The 16,015-nt window shown below is 48.3% G+C and overlaps 1 protein-coding gene across 4 annotated transcripts in view; it reads right to left on the bottom strand.

Annotated features, from left to right (window-relative positions):
- LOC115102131 (nuclear receptor coactivator 3-like) overlaps positions 1 to 16,015 on the bottom strand; it is a 122,081-nt gene that overhangs the window by 5,514 nt on the left and 100,552 nt on the right. For all 4 annotated transcript variants that reach the window (XM_065005333.1, XM_029621737.2, XM_029621738.2 and 1 more), the window contains 15 exons: positions 12,710 to 12,810; positions 12,428 to 12,602; positions 7,182 to 7,364; positions 6,933 to 7,019; positions 5,540 to 5,680; positions 5,134 to 5,281; positions 4,036 to 4,577; positions 2,792 to 3,876; positions 2,485 to 2,599; positions 2,175 to 2,348; positions 1,792 to 2,022; positions 1,517 to 1,622; positions 896 to 1,394; positions 713 to 814; positions 323 to 557 (listed from right to left, as the gene is read on the bottom strand). In XM_065005333.1, coding sequence (XP_064861405.1) covers positions 323 to 557; positions 713 to 814; positions 896 to 1,394; positions 1,517 to 1,622; positions 1,792 to 2,022; positions 2,175 to 2,348; positions 2,485 to 2,599; positions 2,792 to 3,876; positions 4,036 to 4,577; positions 5,134 to 5,281; positions 5,540 to 5,680; positions 6,933 to 7,019; positions 7,182 to 7,364; positions 12,428 to 12,602; positions 12,710 to 12,810 — 3,924 coding nt within the window. The remainder of the gene's footprint in view (positions 1 to 322; positions 558 to 712; positions 815 to 895; positions 1,395 to 1,516; positions 1,623 to 1,791; positions 2,023 to 2,174; positions 2,349 to 2,484; positions 2,600 to 2,791; positions 3,877 to 4,035; positions 4,578 to 5,133; positions 5,282 to 5,539; positions 5,681 to 6,932; positions 7,020 to 7,181; positions 7,365 to 12,427; positions 12,603 to 12,709; positions 12,811 to 16,015) is intronic.

Genomic DNA, 16,015 nt, shown 5'->3' with positions numbered 1-16,015 from the left:
CTGAAGGAACATGTTACATAAACAATGTCATGTGAATGCAAGCACGCACCCACACCCACACCCAATTAAGTGATAATGCCTTCAAAGCCAGGGTTTGGAGGATATTGGCACAGGTGTTGTTAAGCACCGTGCCAATATATCCTCCAAACACCGGCTTTGAGGGCATTATCACTTTTATTCAACAGGTTACCAACATTGTCAAATAATGATAAATGTTCATTATAAACACACACACATTCCATGTCCCACTGTAAGTACAAAACTCACCACTAGGAAGCAGAAACACTCTGTGGCCCTTCAGGTCAAACAAACCCAAACTCACCGTAGTTTCCCCCGTAGCCAAACTGCTGGGGGCCCAGGTTGGGGCCTCCCATAGGGGTGTCCATGCCGGTGGGGGCGGTGACGTTGGGAGGGGGGCTGAACCCCCCTGCGGCGGCCACTGCTGCCGCCTGCTGCTGTTGCTGTTGCATTAGCATCATCATCCTCTGTCTCCTCATCTGCATGGTCACCATCTCCCTGCTACGCTGGGCCATCATCTGGGCATTCAGGAAGCCAGGCTGGGGACGGGGAAGGGGTATAGTGAGTGTGTGTGTTTGTATTTAGATTTATGTCTGTGTGTACTGTACAACAAGGAAAGGTTATGCCTAAGTGGCTCCCATATGCTAGTTTGTGTGTGTCTGTGTGTGTGTGTTGAGGAAAGGGGAGTGCCTACCTGTCCTCCCATGCTAGGCTGCATACCCGGCCTCAAGGCAGGGTTGCCTGCTCCAGGGTTCTCCATCTTCATGGCCATCCCCTGCCGAGTCTGACTCATAAACTGAGGGAGGGAGGAAAGAATAAGCTGTCAGCATAAAGTCCTGTGTGAGTTTATCAGTCTGTCTGTGTCTGTGTCTCCTACCTGTTGGCCCTGTAGTCTCTGCGCCAGCTGGAGCCTCATGGGTTTGGTGGCGCTCATCATCCTGGGTCTCATCATGTTAGCACGGGGGTGACCCATACCCCCCATGCCTCCCATCCCTGGGAAGCTGCCCCCTGGGCCCATCTGGGAGAGCATGGGGCCGAAGCCACCCTGTTGGGGCTGGCCCTGCATAGGGCTCCCCCCGTAGGCTGACTGCATGGCCATTGAGGGGGGTCCGGGGTAGCCCTGGCCGTACAGAGGCTTCTGCTCCAGCACTATGGAAGGATCCTGGCTGGGGAAGGGCTCACCATGCTGCTCTGGCCCCTGGCCCTGGCTGACCAAGTCGGGGATGCCCAGGGCCCGGTCGATCTCCTCCAGTGCGATGCCGTCCGTGTTGTTGAGCAGAGAGTCCAGCTGGTCCAGCAGCGCCCGCTCATCACTCTGGCCCTCGCTGGTGGTGGGCGGAGCCAGGAGCTCATCCAGGGTGTTTCCAAACTGACGCCTGAAACACACGCACGGAGAACCGTTAATTGTATGACATAAATCATATATTATTAAAACTATTATTTAGATATAAGAGCAGGGGTCAGTGCATTTTAATGGAGGGCAAGAGGGTTAGTTTACCTGCTGTGGTTTCCCTCCATTCCCATCACACTGTCAGACCAGGACGGAGACTGGTTGGGCTGGACCTGCTGACCGAACGGACTCATCCCCATCTCACCAGAACCTCCTGCACACACAACACACATTAACCAGATATTCTATCTCTCAGAATCAATACAGATTACATACACATATAGACACGTGCATACAGACAGACACAAGCAAGACATCCCAGAGATTACATCTGCCATCTTCATTTTATGGACTAACACACACCCACACACACAGACACGTACCCATGTCCATTAGCTGTTGCTGCAGCATGGATCTGGTGCCAGGAACACTGTTGGACCTTCCCACCATGGGCCCTCCCATCATGCCTTTGGAGTTGTAGTCCATACCAGGACGGCTCATGGAGGGGTGACCGGCTGAGCCCACGGGGCTGGCACAGGAGCGGGGCATCCCCCAATCCCCTGACCCCCCCATGGGAGAGCGCTGGGAAACCCCCATGCCCCTGTTCATCGGCCCTGGGGGACACAAAACACACACAGATTAGCTCTTTTTTCAAAGCAGCAATGACACAGACTGAAACCCAGACTTAGATAGTAGGGGAAAGAGCAAGAGAGAGGAAAGACAAATGTCAACGCATGAAAGAGAGTGAAATAACTAAATAAGTTACTTGTTCCAACGCCTCGCGGACAAACACCCATGTTCCCTGGGTATCCTTCTGGGCTGCCCATCATGTTCTCTTGTTTGATGAGCATGGGGCGCCTCCCCACCACTCCAGGCTTGGCGTCTGCTGACATGGCCCTCTGGAAGGGCCCTCGTGGGCCAGGGGCCATCCCCGAACTCCCTGAACACACACCCAGAGGGACACAGCAGATAGAACAGGTACATGTTAGTCTGGTGTCCAGATTCTCTGAGGAGGTTACTTTTTCAGATAGGCCGAAAACGTTTTTCATCAACACGCTCAATGTGAACAGTCCTACCTTGCAGGTTCTCGTCGAGGCAACCCTGCGCCTTGTTCCCTCCTCCTCCCTGCTCGGGGTAGAACTCAGAGCCAGAACCCCTCAAACCTCCCAGGATGGACTCCAGGTTGTCCAACTGGGAAGAGATAGATACACATGTATCAGCAACAACACAGTATCACACAACCTACAGAGGTTAAGGACTTCATAGTAATGAAAATGTTCAAAGTGAAGGCCAATGGGCAACGTGTTTATTAGTAGGTATACTCATGAAATTGTAATAATCTACCAGTAATGTAATGATCTGACCACCACACTGTGTGGTTACCTCATCAGGCGGCTCTGACTTGATCTTGCTCTCTGGGTGTTCAGCTGTTGGGCCGGGTCCAGCGCCAGGGCCTCTGGGTGGGGGGCCGGCAGTGGCTCCTGGGGGCCCCTTTCCTTCCAGCTCCTCAGGCTTGGGTTTCACATCCACTGGCTCTTTAGTATCATCCTTGTTGAGGAGGTAGTGGAGGAGCGCGTGGGTCTTCTCCTTCTTGGGGCTGTGCTGCTCTTGCTTAGGCTCTGTCACTCCTCCTGCTCCTCCAGCCCCCACCTCCCCTGGGACTTCCTGGCCACCCAGGGTCACTTTGCCAGTGGCCTCGGCTGTGATCTTGGCCACCTCATCGGGTGTGTTGCTGTTCTGCAGCAGCTTGTGGAGGATCTTGTGCTTCTCCTGCAGCGACGCCGTGTAGTGGGCAGAGGCCAGAGCATTGGCCAGAGCCGTGCCCGACGCCTGGCCCTGATTGGTGGAGGCTGAGGAAGAGGAGGATACTCCAGTAGAGGAAGGGCTGGAAATGCTTCCTGTGGGGTCCTTGGTGTCGGACCCTGCTGGGGTGTTGCTGCTGCCTGGTGGGGGAGGTATAGAGGGCAAGGCGGAGCCAGTTCCCCCTAACCCCAGCTCCTCAGTGGGGGAGGTCAGCAGCTGCAGCAGCTTCTTATGACCCTTACCGTCTGGGACTCTCCGGGTGGGTTCTGAGCTCACCCCAGCCTCGATGGCCCCCTCTCTGGGCTCCTTGCTGTCTGCCGAGGCCTGGCTGTCCAACCTGTCTCCGGAGCTCTCGGACTGGTGGTGTGGGTGGTGGTGATGGTGTTGGTGGAGGGGGTGCACGCTGGGCGCAGGACCCAGGCCTCCTGTTGGGCTTTTGGAGTCATCCGGGCCGGATTTGGCAGGGTGACTGGGCTGGGTGGACTGAGAGGAGGAGTGGACGCTGGGGGAGCTGTCTGGTTTGTTGGCCGGGGAGGGAGAGGTGAGGGTGGAGGGGAGGGAGCTCCCGACCCCCTCGCTGATGGCCTGCAGGGCGTTGAGGGAGCTGCTGGAGAAAGAGGTGGTACCTCCTCCTCCTCCATGAGGGCCCATGGGGGAGTGCATGTCTGGGACAGAAACAAAACTCACGGTTAGAAACTGTACTACAACTTCTACAAACCAAAAACATTTTTTTTAAATGCAAAAACCTAAGATTGATCATCTTGTGTTTTATGAAGCACAGCAAAACTATGCAAAGTTATAGTGTACCCCCCTGATTGACGTACCTCCAGGTGAGTACTGACTGGCACCCATCTTGGGGCTGCCTCGGTTTCGGGGGGACATCAGGAGCCCCTGCTGGGGGCCAATCATCCGGGGACTCCCCAAGGGGCTGTTCATACCCCCCAGTCCGTACCCCCCACTGCTCTGGAAGGGGGGCTGCTGATGTTGCTGCTGGGGGTGCTGATGTTGCTGCATGCCAGGGTGGTTCCCTGGACCTGTGTGGTTCATCTGATGACCCATCTGATTCATTTGGTTCATCTGGCCCATCTGGTTCAACTGATTCATCTGATTCATCTGCATCATTCTGTTGCCCATGCCTCCCCTGCCGCCACCACCACCTCCATTCCCTCCGTACATTGAACCCCCTCCCATCTGTCCCATGTGGCTCTGTTCGTTCATGGGCCCGTAGCCCCGGTTCATACCCCCCATACCTCCACCAGGGGGCATGTTCATCTGGGCGTTGGGGTTGGGGCCCCCCATGCCCTGCTGCCTCATAGGCCCTGGCATCATGCCCCCGCCCTGGGCAGAGCGATAGCCATGCTGCTCCCTGGAAGAGAGGATGAGGAGGTGAGAAGGAGCAGGAGGAGAAAAGAGCATGTGAGAGAAGTAAGGTTATTATGACATCCTTGGCGCTCTACTCTTGTAAACGCTCAGATCCAGTCTACCAGAAGAGTCTCTTGAATAGTCAGAAGATGGAACTGAAGTACATACACACTGAAGAAAGTAATTTAAATAATAAAAAAAATATGTTAATGGGAAAAGACTATCTATTCACAATGAGAACGAGGTGCTCTTCAATTCACTACACAACCTTACTTCTTCCAAGTGTTTTTTGAGACTTGTCAAGCACAATAATTGTATATATTCCTTTTACTGAGAATGGAACAAAACCACCAGGTGGCCTGTGGGCATTCTCCACTGTGTGAAGCATCTATACAAGCCTTCAGAGCTATCTGCCAAGCATAGGGAGGATGTTGTGGATATCAGTAGGCATCAGTTCCCTCAGCTGTGTGTGTGTCTGTGTGTGTGTGCTCTGTGTCTTGCAAAGGTAGCAAGAATGTGTATAACTTGTTTTCTACCTCAGAAGGTGTGTGTGTCTGTACCTCTGTAGCAGGTGGGTGGATATGAAGCCCTGGGCCTCGTTGCTCATGGGGTGGCGATACAGCTTACTCTTGGTCTGGGCCGTGACAGGGGTGCCGTCCGAGAGAGAAAAACGGTACAGGGGGGTCTCAGCGTGACCCTGTAGGAAAGCTGTTGGGCCAAGGACAAGGGGGCAAATACAATGGGTTCATATCAAGATATGGAAGTGAAATATATATCAAAGAAGAGGTATAGGGTTGGTGGTAATCATGACAGAAATGTCTCTTAGTGATGCCATTCATGGTGTTTTTGGACAGGTAGGTATGTGTGTTCTGGAACAGGTTTGTGTGTTTTGGGACAGGTACCATATGCATGTGTGACTGTGTATAACAGGTGTGTGTATTGGTACAGGTGTGTGTGTGGGCGTACCCTCGTGATAATGGCGTTTGTGGGACCAGGGTTGTCCGTCACTGTGCTGTAGGAACATCTGGATACAGCGCCTCAGCAGATCCTCCCAGCCAGGACGCATTGACGCACGCAGAGAGTTCTGGTCTATCTGGATCAGCTTACCTGGAGGGAAGAAGAGGAGATGGAGATTGTGGAGCATAGATAGTATATACCTATTGAAAGATATTGTGCAAGTTTTTTGTAAATGTATATACAGTAATTGCTGGACTATTAAGCGCACCTGAATATAAACCGCACCCACTGAATTATTAAAAAAAGATGTATTTTGTACATAAATAAGCCGCACATATCTATAAGCCGCAGGTGCCTACCGGTACATTGAAACAAATTAACTTGCACACAGCCTTTAAACGAAACACGGCTTGTAACAAAAATAAATAGGCTTCAACGAAACACGGCTTGTAACAAAAATTAAAACAGTAGCCTACCAAGAAAGTCATTGGTCACTATCTTCCTCCTCCTGTGCACTGAAACCACTGAAGTCATCTCCTTTCGGTGTCAGAGTTGAATAGCCTCAGAATTGCTTCATCCGATGTTGGATCGTTTTCATTGTCGCTCTCGTCACTTTCATCCGGAGGCAAATACCCCGCTGAGCTCATGCTACCCCTTCAACACGCAGCAGTCCAGCCTTTCGAAACCCGTTGATGATAGTGGATCTTTTGACAATGCTCCACGCTGTCAGGACCCACTGGCAGACTTGACCATAAGATGCTCTTCGCCTGCGGCCCGTTTTAGTGAAGGATTTCTCCCCACTTGTCATCCAAGCCTCCCACTGAACAAGGAGCGCCACCTTAAATGCACGATTTACACTGATGTCGAGTGGCTGCAAATACTTTGGGCCATCTGCTTTTCTTCCCTCTGAAAGCTTTTGTTGTCTTTCTGCACTGAGTCAGTTCCTCACGCTGCTGTTTCCAACGTCTTATCATCGACTCATTAAGGCCAAGCTCCCATGCAGCAGCTCTATTTCCTTTTCCAACAGCCAGATTTATCGCCTTCAACTTGAAAGCTGCATCATATGCATTTCTCCGTGTCTTTGCCATGATGAGGGTGACAAAATTACTACCGTAATCAGAATGCTGGGAAGTTTGAGCGCGCTCGATTTACGTCACATTATGTGACGGTGCTCAGTTTTTTGGCGGCATGAATCTTGTGAAAGCGGGAAAAATCCATAAATTAGCCGCGTCATTGTATAAACCGCGAGGTTCAAAGTGTGGGAATAAAGTAGCGGCTTATAGTCCGGAAATTACGGTACCTATTTAAGGATATTGTACCATTTTTGTACACACAAGGCTTCATTAAATCAAACTCTGCAACCAGGTTTGCAACACAAGTCAAAAACATCAATTGTGTTCACCTGAGAGCTCGTGCCGGGTGTTGAAGCTCTCTGTTCTCTCTACAGCAGTCACACGACGGGCCACACAGATCATACACGACTGCAGGTCTAAGGAAGAAGGGAAATAGTTTAGCTACACATACACATACATTAAGTTTGGGTTTGTGTGTGTGTCAGGTGTGTGTAAGATTGTGTGTGTGTTGTGTGTTTGTGTGTGTAAGATTGTATGTTTGTATGTCGCAGTCTGTCTGTGTGTGCGGGTGTCCGTACCTTCCCCCTCTTCGATCATGGCCTTGGGCTGGGTCAAGGCGAAGCATTGCATGGTCTCGTAGCGCGGCCCTCCTGGTCCCTCCTCCACAGGTCCGTGGGTGTGGCCAAACTTGACCAGCATGCGACAGGTGAAGGTGTGGCTCTTCTGACGTGGCGCCTCCCCACCCCAGGACACCCCATTAACTGTGGAGGACGAGACACACACATCAATATACATGTAGTACATACAAATATTTTAACAAGGAGTCTCATTGAGACCAATGTCTCTTTTACAAGGGAGCCCTGCAGGCACACAATTTACAAAATACTATAGAATACAAACACGGTGCCTTCAGAAAGTATTCACACCCTTTGACTTATTCCACACACAGCCAGAATTCAAAATGGATTCAATTGATTTTTTTTCTCTCACCCATCTACACACAATACTCCATACAACTGACTAGGTATCCCCCTTCCCTTTCAATAATGATAAAGTGAAAACATGTTTTTAGAAATTTTAGCAAATGTTTCATTTACATAAGGATTCATACCCCTGAGTCAATATTTTGTAGAAGCACCTTTGGCAGCGATTACAGTTGTGAGTCTTTCTGGGTCCAGTGTAGTCCAGTGTAGATTTGGCCTTGTGTTTTAGGTTATTGTCCTGCTGAAAGGTAAATTCATCTCCCAGTGTCTGGTGGAAAACAGACTGAACAAGCTTTTCCTCTAGGATTTTGCCTGTGCTTAACGCCATTCCATTTCTTTTTTATCCTGAAGAACTCCCCAGTCCTTAACGATTACAAGCATAGCCATAACATGATGCAGCCACCACTATGCTTGAAAATATGGAGAGTGGTACTCAGTAATATATTGCATTGGATTTGCCCCAAACATAACACTTTATATTCAGGACAAAACGTTAATTGCTTGACACATTTTTTTCAGTATTACTTTAGTTCCTTGTTGCAAACAGGACGCATGTTTTGGAATATTTGTATTCTGTACAGGCTTCCTCCTTTTCACTCTGTCATTGAAAATAAGAATTTGTTCTTAACTGACTTGCCTAGTAAAATAAAGGTAAAATAAAATAAAATAAAATAAAAAATTAGGTTAGTACTACAATGTTGTTGATCCATCCTCCATTTTCTCCTATCACAGCCATTATACTCTGTTTAAAAGTCACCATTAGTCACCAAAGTCACCAGTGCTGACCTGTTGCAACCTCTGCAAACACTGCAATTATTATTATTTTTATTTGACCCCACTGGTCATCTATGAACATTTGAACATCTTAGCCATGTTCTGTTATAATCTCAACCCGGCACAGCCAGAAGAGGCCTGGCCCCACCCCTCAGAGCCTGGTTCCTCTCTAGGTTTCTTCCTAGGTTCCTGCCTTTCTAGGGAGTTTTTCCAAGCCATCGTGCTTCTACATCTGCATTGCTTGCTGTTTGGGGTTTTAGGCTGGGTTTCTGTATAGCCCTTTGTGACATCGGCTTATGTAAAAGGGCTTTATAAATACAATTGATTGATTGATTGATTGGGCTTATAGTGAAATCCCTGAGCGGTTTCCTTCCTCTCCGAGCAACTGAGTTAGAAAGGACACCTGTATATTTGTAGTGCCTGGGTGTATTGATACACCATCCAAGGTGTCATTAATAAATTCACCATGCTCAAAGGGATATTCAATGTTAATTTAAAATCCAATGTTCCAATATGTGCCCTTTGCGAGGCATTGGAAAAACTCTCTGGTCTTTGTCGTTGAATCTGTGTTTGAAATTCACTGCTCAACTGAGGGACCTTACAGATAATTGTATGTGTGGGGTACAGATATGTTAAACACTATTATTGCACACAGAATGAGTCCATGCAACTTATTATGTGACTTGTTATGCAAATTCTACCCCTGAACTTATTTAGCCTTTCCGAAAGGGGTTGAATACTTATTGACTCAACACATTTCAGCTTAAAATCTTTTACTAATTGTAAAAATGTTGAAAAACATAATTCCACATTGACATTATGGGGTATTGTGTGTAGGTCAGTGACCAAAAATGATTTTGCAATATAATGAATTTCATATTAATATGGCTGTAACACAACTAAATGTGGAAAAAGTCAAGGGGCGTGAATATTTTCTGAAGGCACTGTATACAAAATTACCAAAACACTCAAGAAAAACAATCGCATTCCTCATTAAAGAGAGGCATCAGTACATCCAGTTATAGGATGGGACACGGATAGAGAGCCCCAGACCTAAAGTATGTACAGTATACTGACAAACTCGGTGTGTGTCAGTATACGCACAAACATATTTAGTCAGTGTCACACATAACATTATATCATTTAGCTAACACGCTTATCCGGAGCGACTTGCAGTCTGAGAATACAACAAGGACACACGACACAACCAGAGACAAACATGATATGAGATTCATTCAAGAAAGATGCATTGTGTAATCTTCTAAATCGTTCAAATATCGGGACACCAACACACAACACACGTGACAGATGAATCAGCCCTGCTAGAGTATTACTACTTTCCTTCTTAAATCTAAAAGCAGAAGTATCCCCTCTCGTTCTGATTCCTGGCTAAATGGACCATGGGATTAATGTAGCTGAAGTGTCGATTTCCAATATCCCTGCAGCCCTGTGCAGCTGCCGGGGGCAGGAGGGGAGCAGAGCAGCCAGGTAGGCAGGTACACCCAGCCATCTATCCTGATTTGGGCCCTGACTCCTCATCAGAGCACAGCCACCCAGAGGGTCACCTTCACAAGAAAGGGGATGGGGTGGGGGAGGGGTGCTCAACTAAACTTCAAAGAGAGAGATCCTACTGTAGGCCCTGTGAAAATATTTTTAGCATCCATCCTACATGCTCTCTTGTCTGACACAAACACAATTAAAAAGGTGTTAAAATAGCACAGGTTCCATTACATGGCCTCTCTCCTATTCAGTCATGTGATATCAAAGATGAAGACATGAGAGAGGAAGGTTTGGAACAGGGCCCCAGTCTCGCCCAAGGTTTGTCTGAAGCCTTATCAGGGACAAAGTCCTCCAGTCTGTCTGATGCCTTATCAGGGACCAAGGCCTCCAGTCTGTCTGATGCCTTATCAGGGACAAAGTCCTCCAGTCTGTCTGATGCCTTATCAGGGACCAAGGCCTCCAGTCTGTCTGAAACCTTATTAGCGACCAAGGCCTCCAGTCTGTCTGATGCCTTATCAGGGACAAAGTCCTCCAGTCTGTCTGAAACCTTATCAGGGACAACGTCCTCCAGTCTGTCTGAAGCCTTATCAGGGACAAAGTCCTCCAGTCTGTCTGAAACCTTATTAGCGACCAAGGCCTCCAGTCTGTCTGATGCCTTATCAGGGACAAAGTCCTCCAGTCTGTCTGAAACCTTATCAGGGACAAAGTCCTCCAGTCTGTCTGAAGCCTTATCAGGGACAAAGTCCTCTTGTCTGTCTGATGCCTTATCAGGGACAAAGTCCTCCAGTCTGTCTGATGCCTTATCAGGGACAAAGTCCTCCAGTCTGTCTGATGCCTTATCAGGGACAAAGTCCTCCAGTCTGTCTGATGCCTTATCAGGGACAAAGTCCTCCAGTCTGTCTGAAGCCTTATCAGGGACCAAGGCCTCCAGTCTGTCTGAAACCTTATTAGCGACCAATGCCTCCAGTCTGTCTGATGCCTTATCAGGGACCAAGGCCTCCAGTCTGTCTGATGCCTTATCAGGGACCAAGGCCTCCAGTCTGTCTGAAGCCTTATCAGGGACAAAGTCCTCCAGTCTGTCTGAAACCTTATTAGCGACCAAGGCCTCCAGTCTGTCTGATGCCTTATCAGGGACCAAGGCCTCCAGTCTGTCTGATGCCTTATCAGGGACCAAGGCCTCCAGTCTGTCTGATGCCTTATCAGGGACAAAGTCCTCCAGTCTGTCTGAAACCTTATTAGCGACCAAGGCCTCCAGTCTGTCTGATGCCTTATCAGGGACCAAGGCCTCCAGTCTGTCTGATGCCTTATCAGGGACCAAGGCCTCCAGTCTGTCTGATGCCTTATCAGCGACAAAGTCCTCCAGTCTGTCTGAAACCTTATTAGCGACCAAGGCCTCCAGTCTGTCTGATGCCTTATCAGGGACCAAGGCCTCCAGTCTGTCTGATGCCTTATCAGCGACCAAGGCCTCCAGTCTGTCTGATGCCTTATCAGCAACCAAGGCCTCCAGTCTGTCTGATGCCTTATCAGCAACCAAGGCCTCTAGTCTGTCTGATGCCTTATCAGGGACCAAGGCCTCCAGTCTGTCTGTTTCTGACAGGGCAGGTGAAGGGAGGGAACATGTGTCTGTACAGAGAAGGGGCCCTAGGGCATGGGGGTTTCTAACTGATTCTGAGAGATGATTTAACAAGGTCTTAGACCGTTAGGATCCTTTCTCCAGCCTGATGGAGACAACAACACCGCCTGGCCGTGAGGCCCGGCATTTCCCCTCAGACACAATTAACCAGCACTTAGTCTGGACAGAGGGGTCGATTCAGGGAGAAAACACACGCGCACAAGAAACAAAAACATCCCACCCCCTATACACACACAGGGGATTGTGTAAGTGAGAGAAAATGTGTGTGTGTGTGTGTGTGTGTGTGTGTGTGTGTGTGTGTGTGTGTGTGTGTGTGTGTGTGTGTGTGTGTGTGTGTGAAGCCCCAGTTGAGTGGTCAGTGGTCATTTCACAGCAATGTGCAGAGAGAGCGTATTTCATTCACAGGGTCAGAGATAATGATGGGGGAGAGGTGCAGGGAGGAGAGAGAATACAAAAGAAATATAGAGAAAGGGAAAGCAAAAGCAAAAGCAAAAGAAAGAAACTAGAGTCCTACCAACCACATTATTCAACACTAAGTTAAGTATAAAAATAGACAAGAGAATAGGTGAAAAAGACAGAAAGTACAAAACACAGAGAGAGAGATGATGACACTTTGGAGCCGCTGCCACTGCTGGGGAGTAAAATCGGGGAGCAGGTTCAGCTGAGCCCCCGTATCCATAATTAATCAGCTTTATAAATAGACACACACACACAGAGAATGAAAGCTGGGGAAGTGCAGAGGTGCATTATTCAGTAGTGAGTAGTTTCCAGATGGCTGCCATGATATCTGAATATAACACAGGCCTGTTTTACACTGTCTGGCCCACTGAGTGTGACTGACAGCTCTGCCACGCTCTGTCTGCTTAGCACTAGCTCTCTGTGTGTGAGCAGGTGGGTCACAGTGTGTGTGTGTGTGTGTGTGTGTGTGTGGTACCATTGGTCTTGGGCAGGTTCTTGTGGAACTCCTCCCTGTCGTCCTCATGGAGGATGTTGTAGACGGAAGTGTTGATGAGCTCCTCCTGTTTGTACTGCAGGTACTGGGTCACGTTGTCAGACACAAACACTATGCTGCCCTCCCGGTTCACCACAAACAGAAAACCATCCAGGGCCTGAGGAAAGAGGGAAAACACATGAACAGTCAGTACAAAGGCCAATAAGAGGCCAGAGTCAGCACAGCCAGCCAATCAAAGAGGAGAGTAGTGACCTTTGATCTCACCTGAAGCAGAAGCGGCCCGAGGTGGTCTTTGTCTATGACCCCCTGTCCCGTGGAGGACACGTCCGACTTCTGTACATCGTCATCATTGGAGGACGCTTTGCCTGAACGGAGGAGATAGTACAGTCAGATATACCTGACTCTACAATCAGGTACACAGTAACAAATCAAATCAAATGATTATTATTCACATTTATCACATGGGCAGGTGTAGACCTTACAGTGAAATGCTTACTTACAAGCCCAACAATGCAGTTTTAAGAAAATACCCCCCAAAATGTAAGCGATAAGAATAACAAATAATTAAAGAGCAGCAGTAAATAACAATAGCGGGGCTATATACAGAGGGAACCGGTACAGAGTCAACGTGTCAATGTGTCAATGTGCGGGGGCTCCGGTGTCGAGGTAATTGAGGTAATTACGTACATGTAGGTAGAGTTATTAAAGTGACAATGCATAGGTAATAACAGAGAGTAGCAGCAAGATGGGTGGGGGGGCATTTGATTAGCTGTTCAGGAGTCTTATGGCTTGGGGGTAGAAGCTGTTTAGAAGCCTCTTGGACCTAGACTTGGCGCTCCAATACTGCTTGACGTGCGGAAGCTGAGAGAACATTTTATGACTAGGGTGTTTGGAGTTGTTGACAATTTTTAGGGCCTTCCTCTGACACCACCTGGTATAGAGGTCCTGGATGGCAGGAAGCTGGGCCCCGGTGATGTACTGGGCCATTTGCACTACCCTCTGTAGTGCCTTGCGGTCGGAGGCCGAGCAGTTGCCATATCAGGTAGTGATGCAACTGGTCAGGATGCTCTCGATGGTGCAGCTGTAAAACATTTTGAGGATTTGAGGACCCATGCCAAATATTTTCAGTCTCCTGAGGGGGAATAGGTTTTGTCGTGCCTTCTTCATGACTGTCTAAGTTTGCTTAGACCATGTTAGTTTGTTGGTGATGTGGACGCCAAGGAACTTGAAGCTTTCAACCTGCTCCACTACAGCCCCGTCGATGAGAATGGGGCCGTGCTCCGTCCTCCTTTTCCTGTAGCCCACATTCATCTTCTTTGTCTTGATCACATTGAGGAAGAGGTTGTTGTCCTGGCACCACACGGTCAGGTCTCTGACCTCCTCCCTATAGGCTATCTCATCGTTGTCAGTGATCAGGCCTACCACTGTTGTGTCATCAGCAAACTTAATGATGGTGTTGGAGTCGTGCCTGTCATGAGTGAACAGGGAGTACAGGAGGGTACTGAGCACGCACCGCTGAGGGGCCCTTGTGTTGAGGATCAGTGTGGTGGATGTGTTGTTACCTACCCTTACCACCTGGGGGTGGCCCGTCAGGAAGTCCAGGATCCAGTTGCAGAGGGAGGTGTTTTGTGCCAGGGTCCTTAGGTTTGTGATGAGCTTTGAGCGAACTATGGTGTTGAACGATGAGCTGTAGTCAATGAATAGCATTCTCACATAGGTGTTCCTTTTGTCCAGGTGGGAAATGGCAGTGTTTTCGTTTGCGCCTCGGACACCAACACCACCCGCTGGTGGGGGGTCCGGAGACACAAAGGGGGGGAATAGTAGCCCAGACCCATGATGAGCCTCATCAAGGCCAGTGGGGGGGGTCCAGATTACGGACAACACCGTACGAGGCCACCAGAGCATAAATCAAATCTAGTTGTAAACTCCCCTATGAGAACAGTGAGGAGCAGACAGGCCCCTAGACGGGGATTATCTTAGAACACATCTAAGATGGTACTGAGGTGTACCACACTGGTCGTAAAGAAAGTCCAGTGGACTTGTCCACCTCTAAAACAAATGGCAACAATAATCAGTCCTTGCCATGTGTAGGTTCAACTACAATACAACTAGTACAATGCTCCAATCATGTGTTCTAGTAGGATAATATTTCAGAATAAATCGGTAGGATAACTGGTCCCTTTGAGCACCAGTACCAATACCAGCAACAGTCAGTCTAGCTACAATCAGTAAGAAGGTTAGAGACCTAACCATTCAAATTACCCTTGACAATAGCGACATAGGAGTCACTCAGAGTGCAACACATGGAAGGGAATCTCCAGTGCACTCTTCCAATGCTTAACACACATGTCACTAATAAATAGAATCCTCCATTCAGGAGGAAAATTATTAGAATCATTAACCACGATCACACCACGTACGACTGGTCCAATACTTGAAGAGTACTTCCGTCGTGAGGTTAGCTCCTCCGTGGATAACATAGCTATGAAATAGACTTCATACCTATCACCACTACAATAGTGGAAGACAGTGACTTGTAGTAAAAACTACTACAGACTCCCTTGACACCAATTCTGACTGACCTCCAGGCATTGACCTGAAAATTACCTGACTACGTCAGACTCATTCTGAACAAGTTGTAATCTGCCAGGATACTTGGTTTTCTTCCCTTGACATGCGTGCTTGTGTAAGCATAAACGCACATGCAAAACGGAACATCCAATTAGGATTTATGCTAGGATCACTTAAGGGTCCAAGCAAAATACCAGCCTTAGTAAAGTTGAACATTTACTTCTAGGCCTTGGACTCTACAGCACTCACCAGTTTTCTTCCCAGAAGTCCATAGGTCATCCCAGTAGACTCCCCAAAACTAGTGCCTTACAGCTGTAAACGTATCATATAGTTATCAACTTAGAATAGTGCCTAAGCAACACACCAAGTAGGAAAACCATAGATATGGCATTAGAGACAATGCCATGATAGTCATTTTGCCAGAACATTGGACGTATATAGAATAAAGTCCAATTAGATGATTTTTGTGTGAGAACTATATTTTGTATATATTTTGTTTATGCTTTCATTCCTTTTCGGTTCAGTTCCTTTGACACTTAGGAAGTGATAGAGCCATAAACAAAGTCCCCATACAACCATGACTTAGTGCCACAATGCCGCTCATTGGGGAATGAATGTAATTATATATATTTCATGAGTGTGTGTGCGTTGTTAACATCTGCCTAAGTTACTGCCCAGATCTTCCAGTCTGGACGACGACCAGATGACGGGTCCGGAAAGGCGACCCCAAATCCGGACTACAACGATGATCTACAAACAGGACATCACGTGTTCATGATTTTATGTTAATTTGTAACTTGCAGGTCAAACAAGATCCAAACCATGTCATGACGTTGGCCTCTTTGTGTATAGCAAGCCCATCCCCCTCTCCCTGCCTCCCCCTTGCCTCCTTCAACTAGGTTGCTGTAGTCAGAGAGACGTCGTAAATTCTTGAGAAGACCCTGCCACATGGCCACACAGCAGAGAGAGAGTAGATTTTCATGGAGAACAAAGGAAATC

The sequence above is a fragment of the Oncorhynchus nerka genome, linkage group LG20, assembly GCF_034236695.1.
Source record: "Oncorhynchus nerka isolate Pitt River linkage group LG20, Oner_Uvic_2.0, whole genome shotgun sequence".
Classification (NCBI taxonomy): Eukaryota; Metazoa; Chordata; class Actinopteri; order Salmoniformes; family Salmonidae; genus Oncorhynchus; species Oncorhynchus nerka.
Note: the sequence above shows the minus strand (reverse complement) of the source record. Positions and strands in the feature narration are given on the sequence as shown.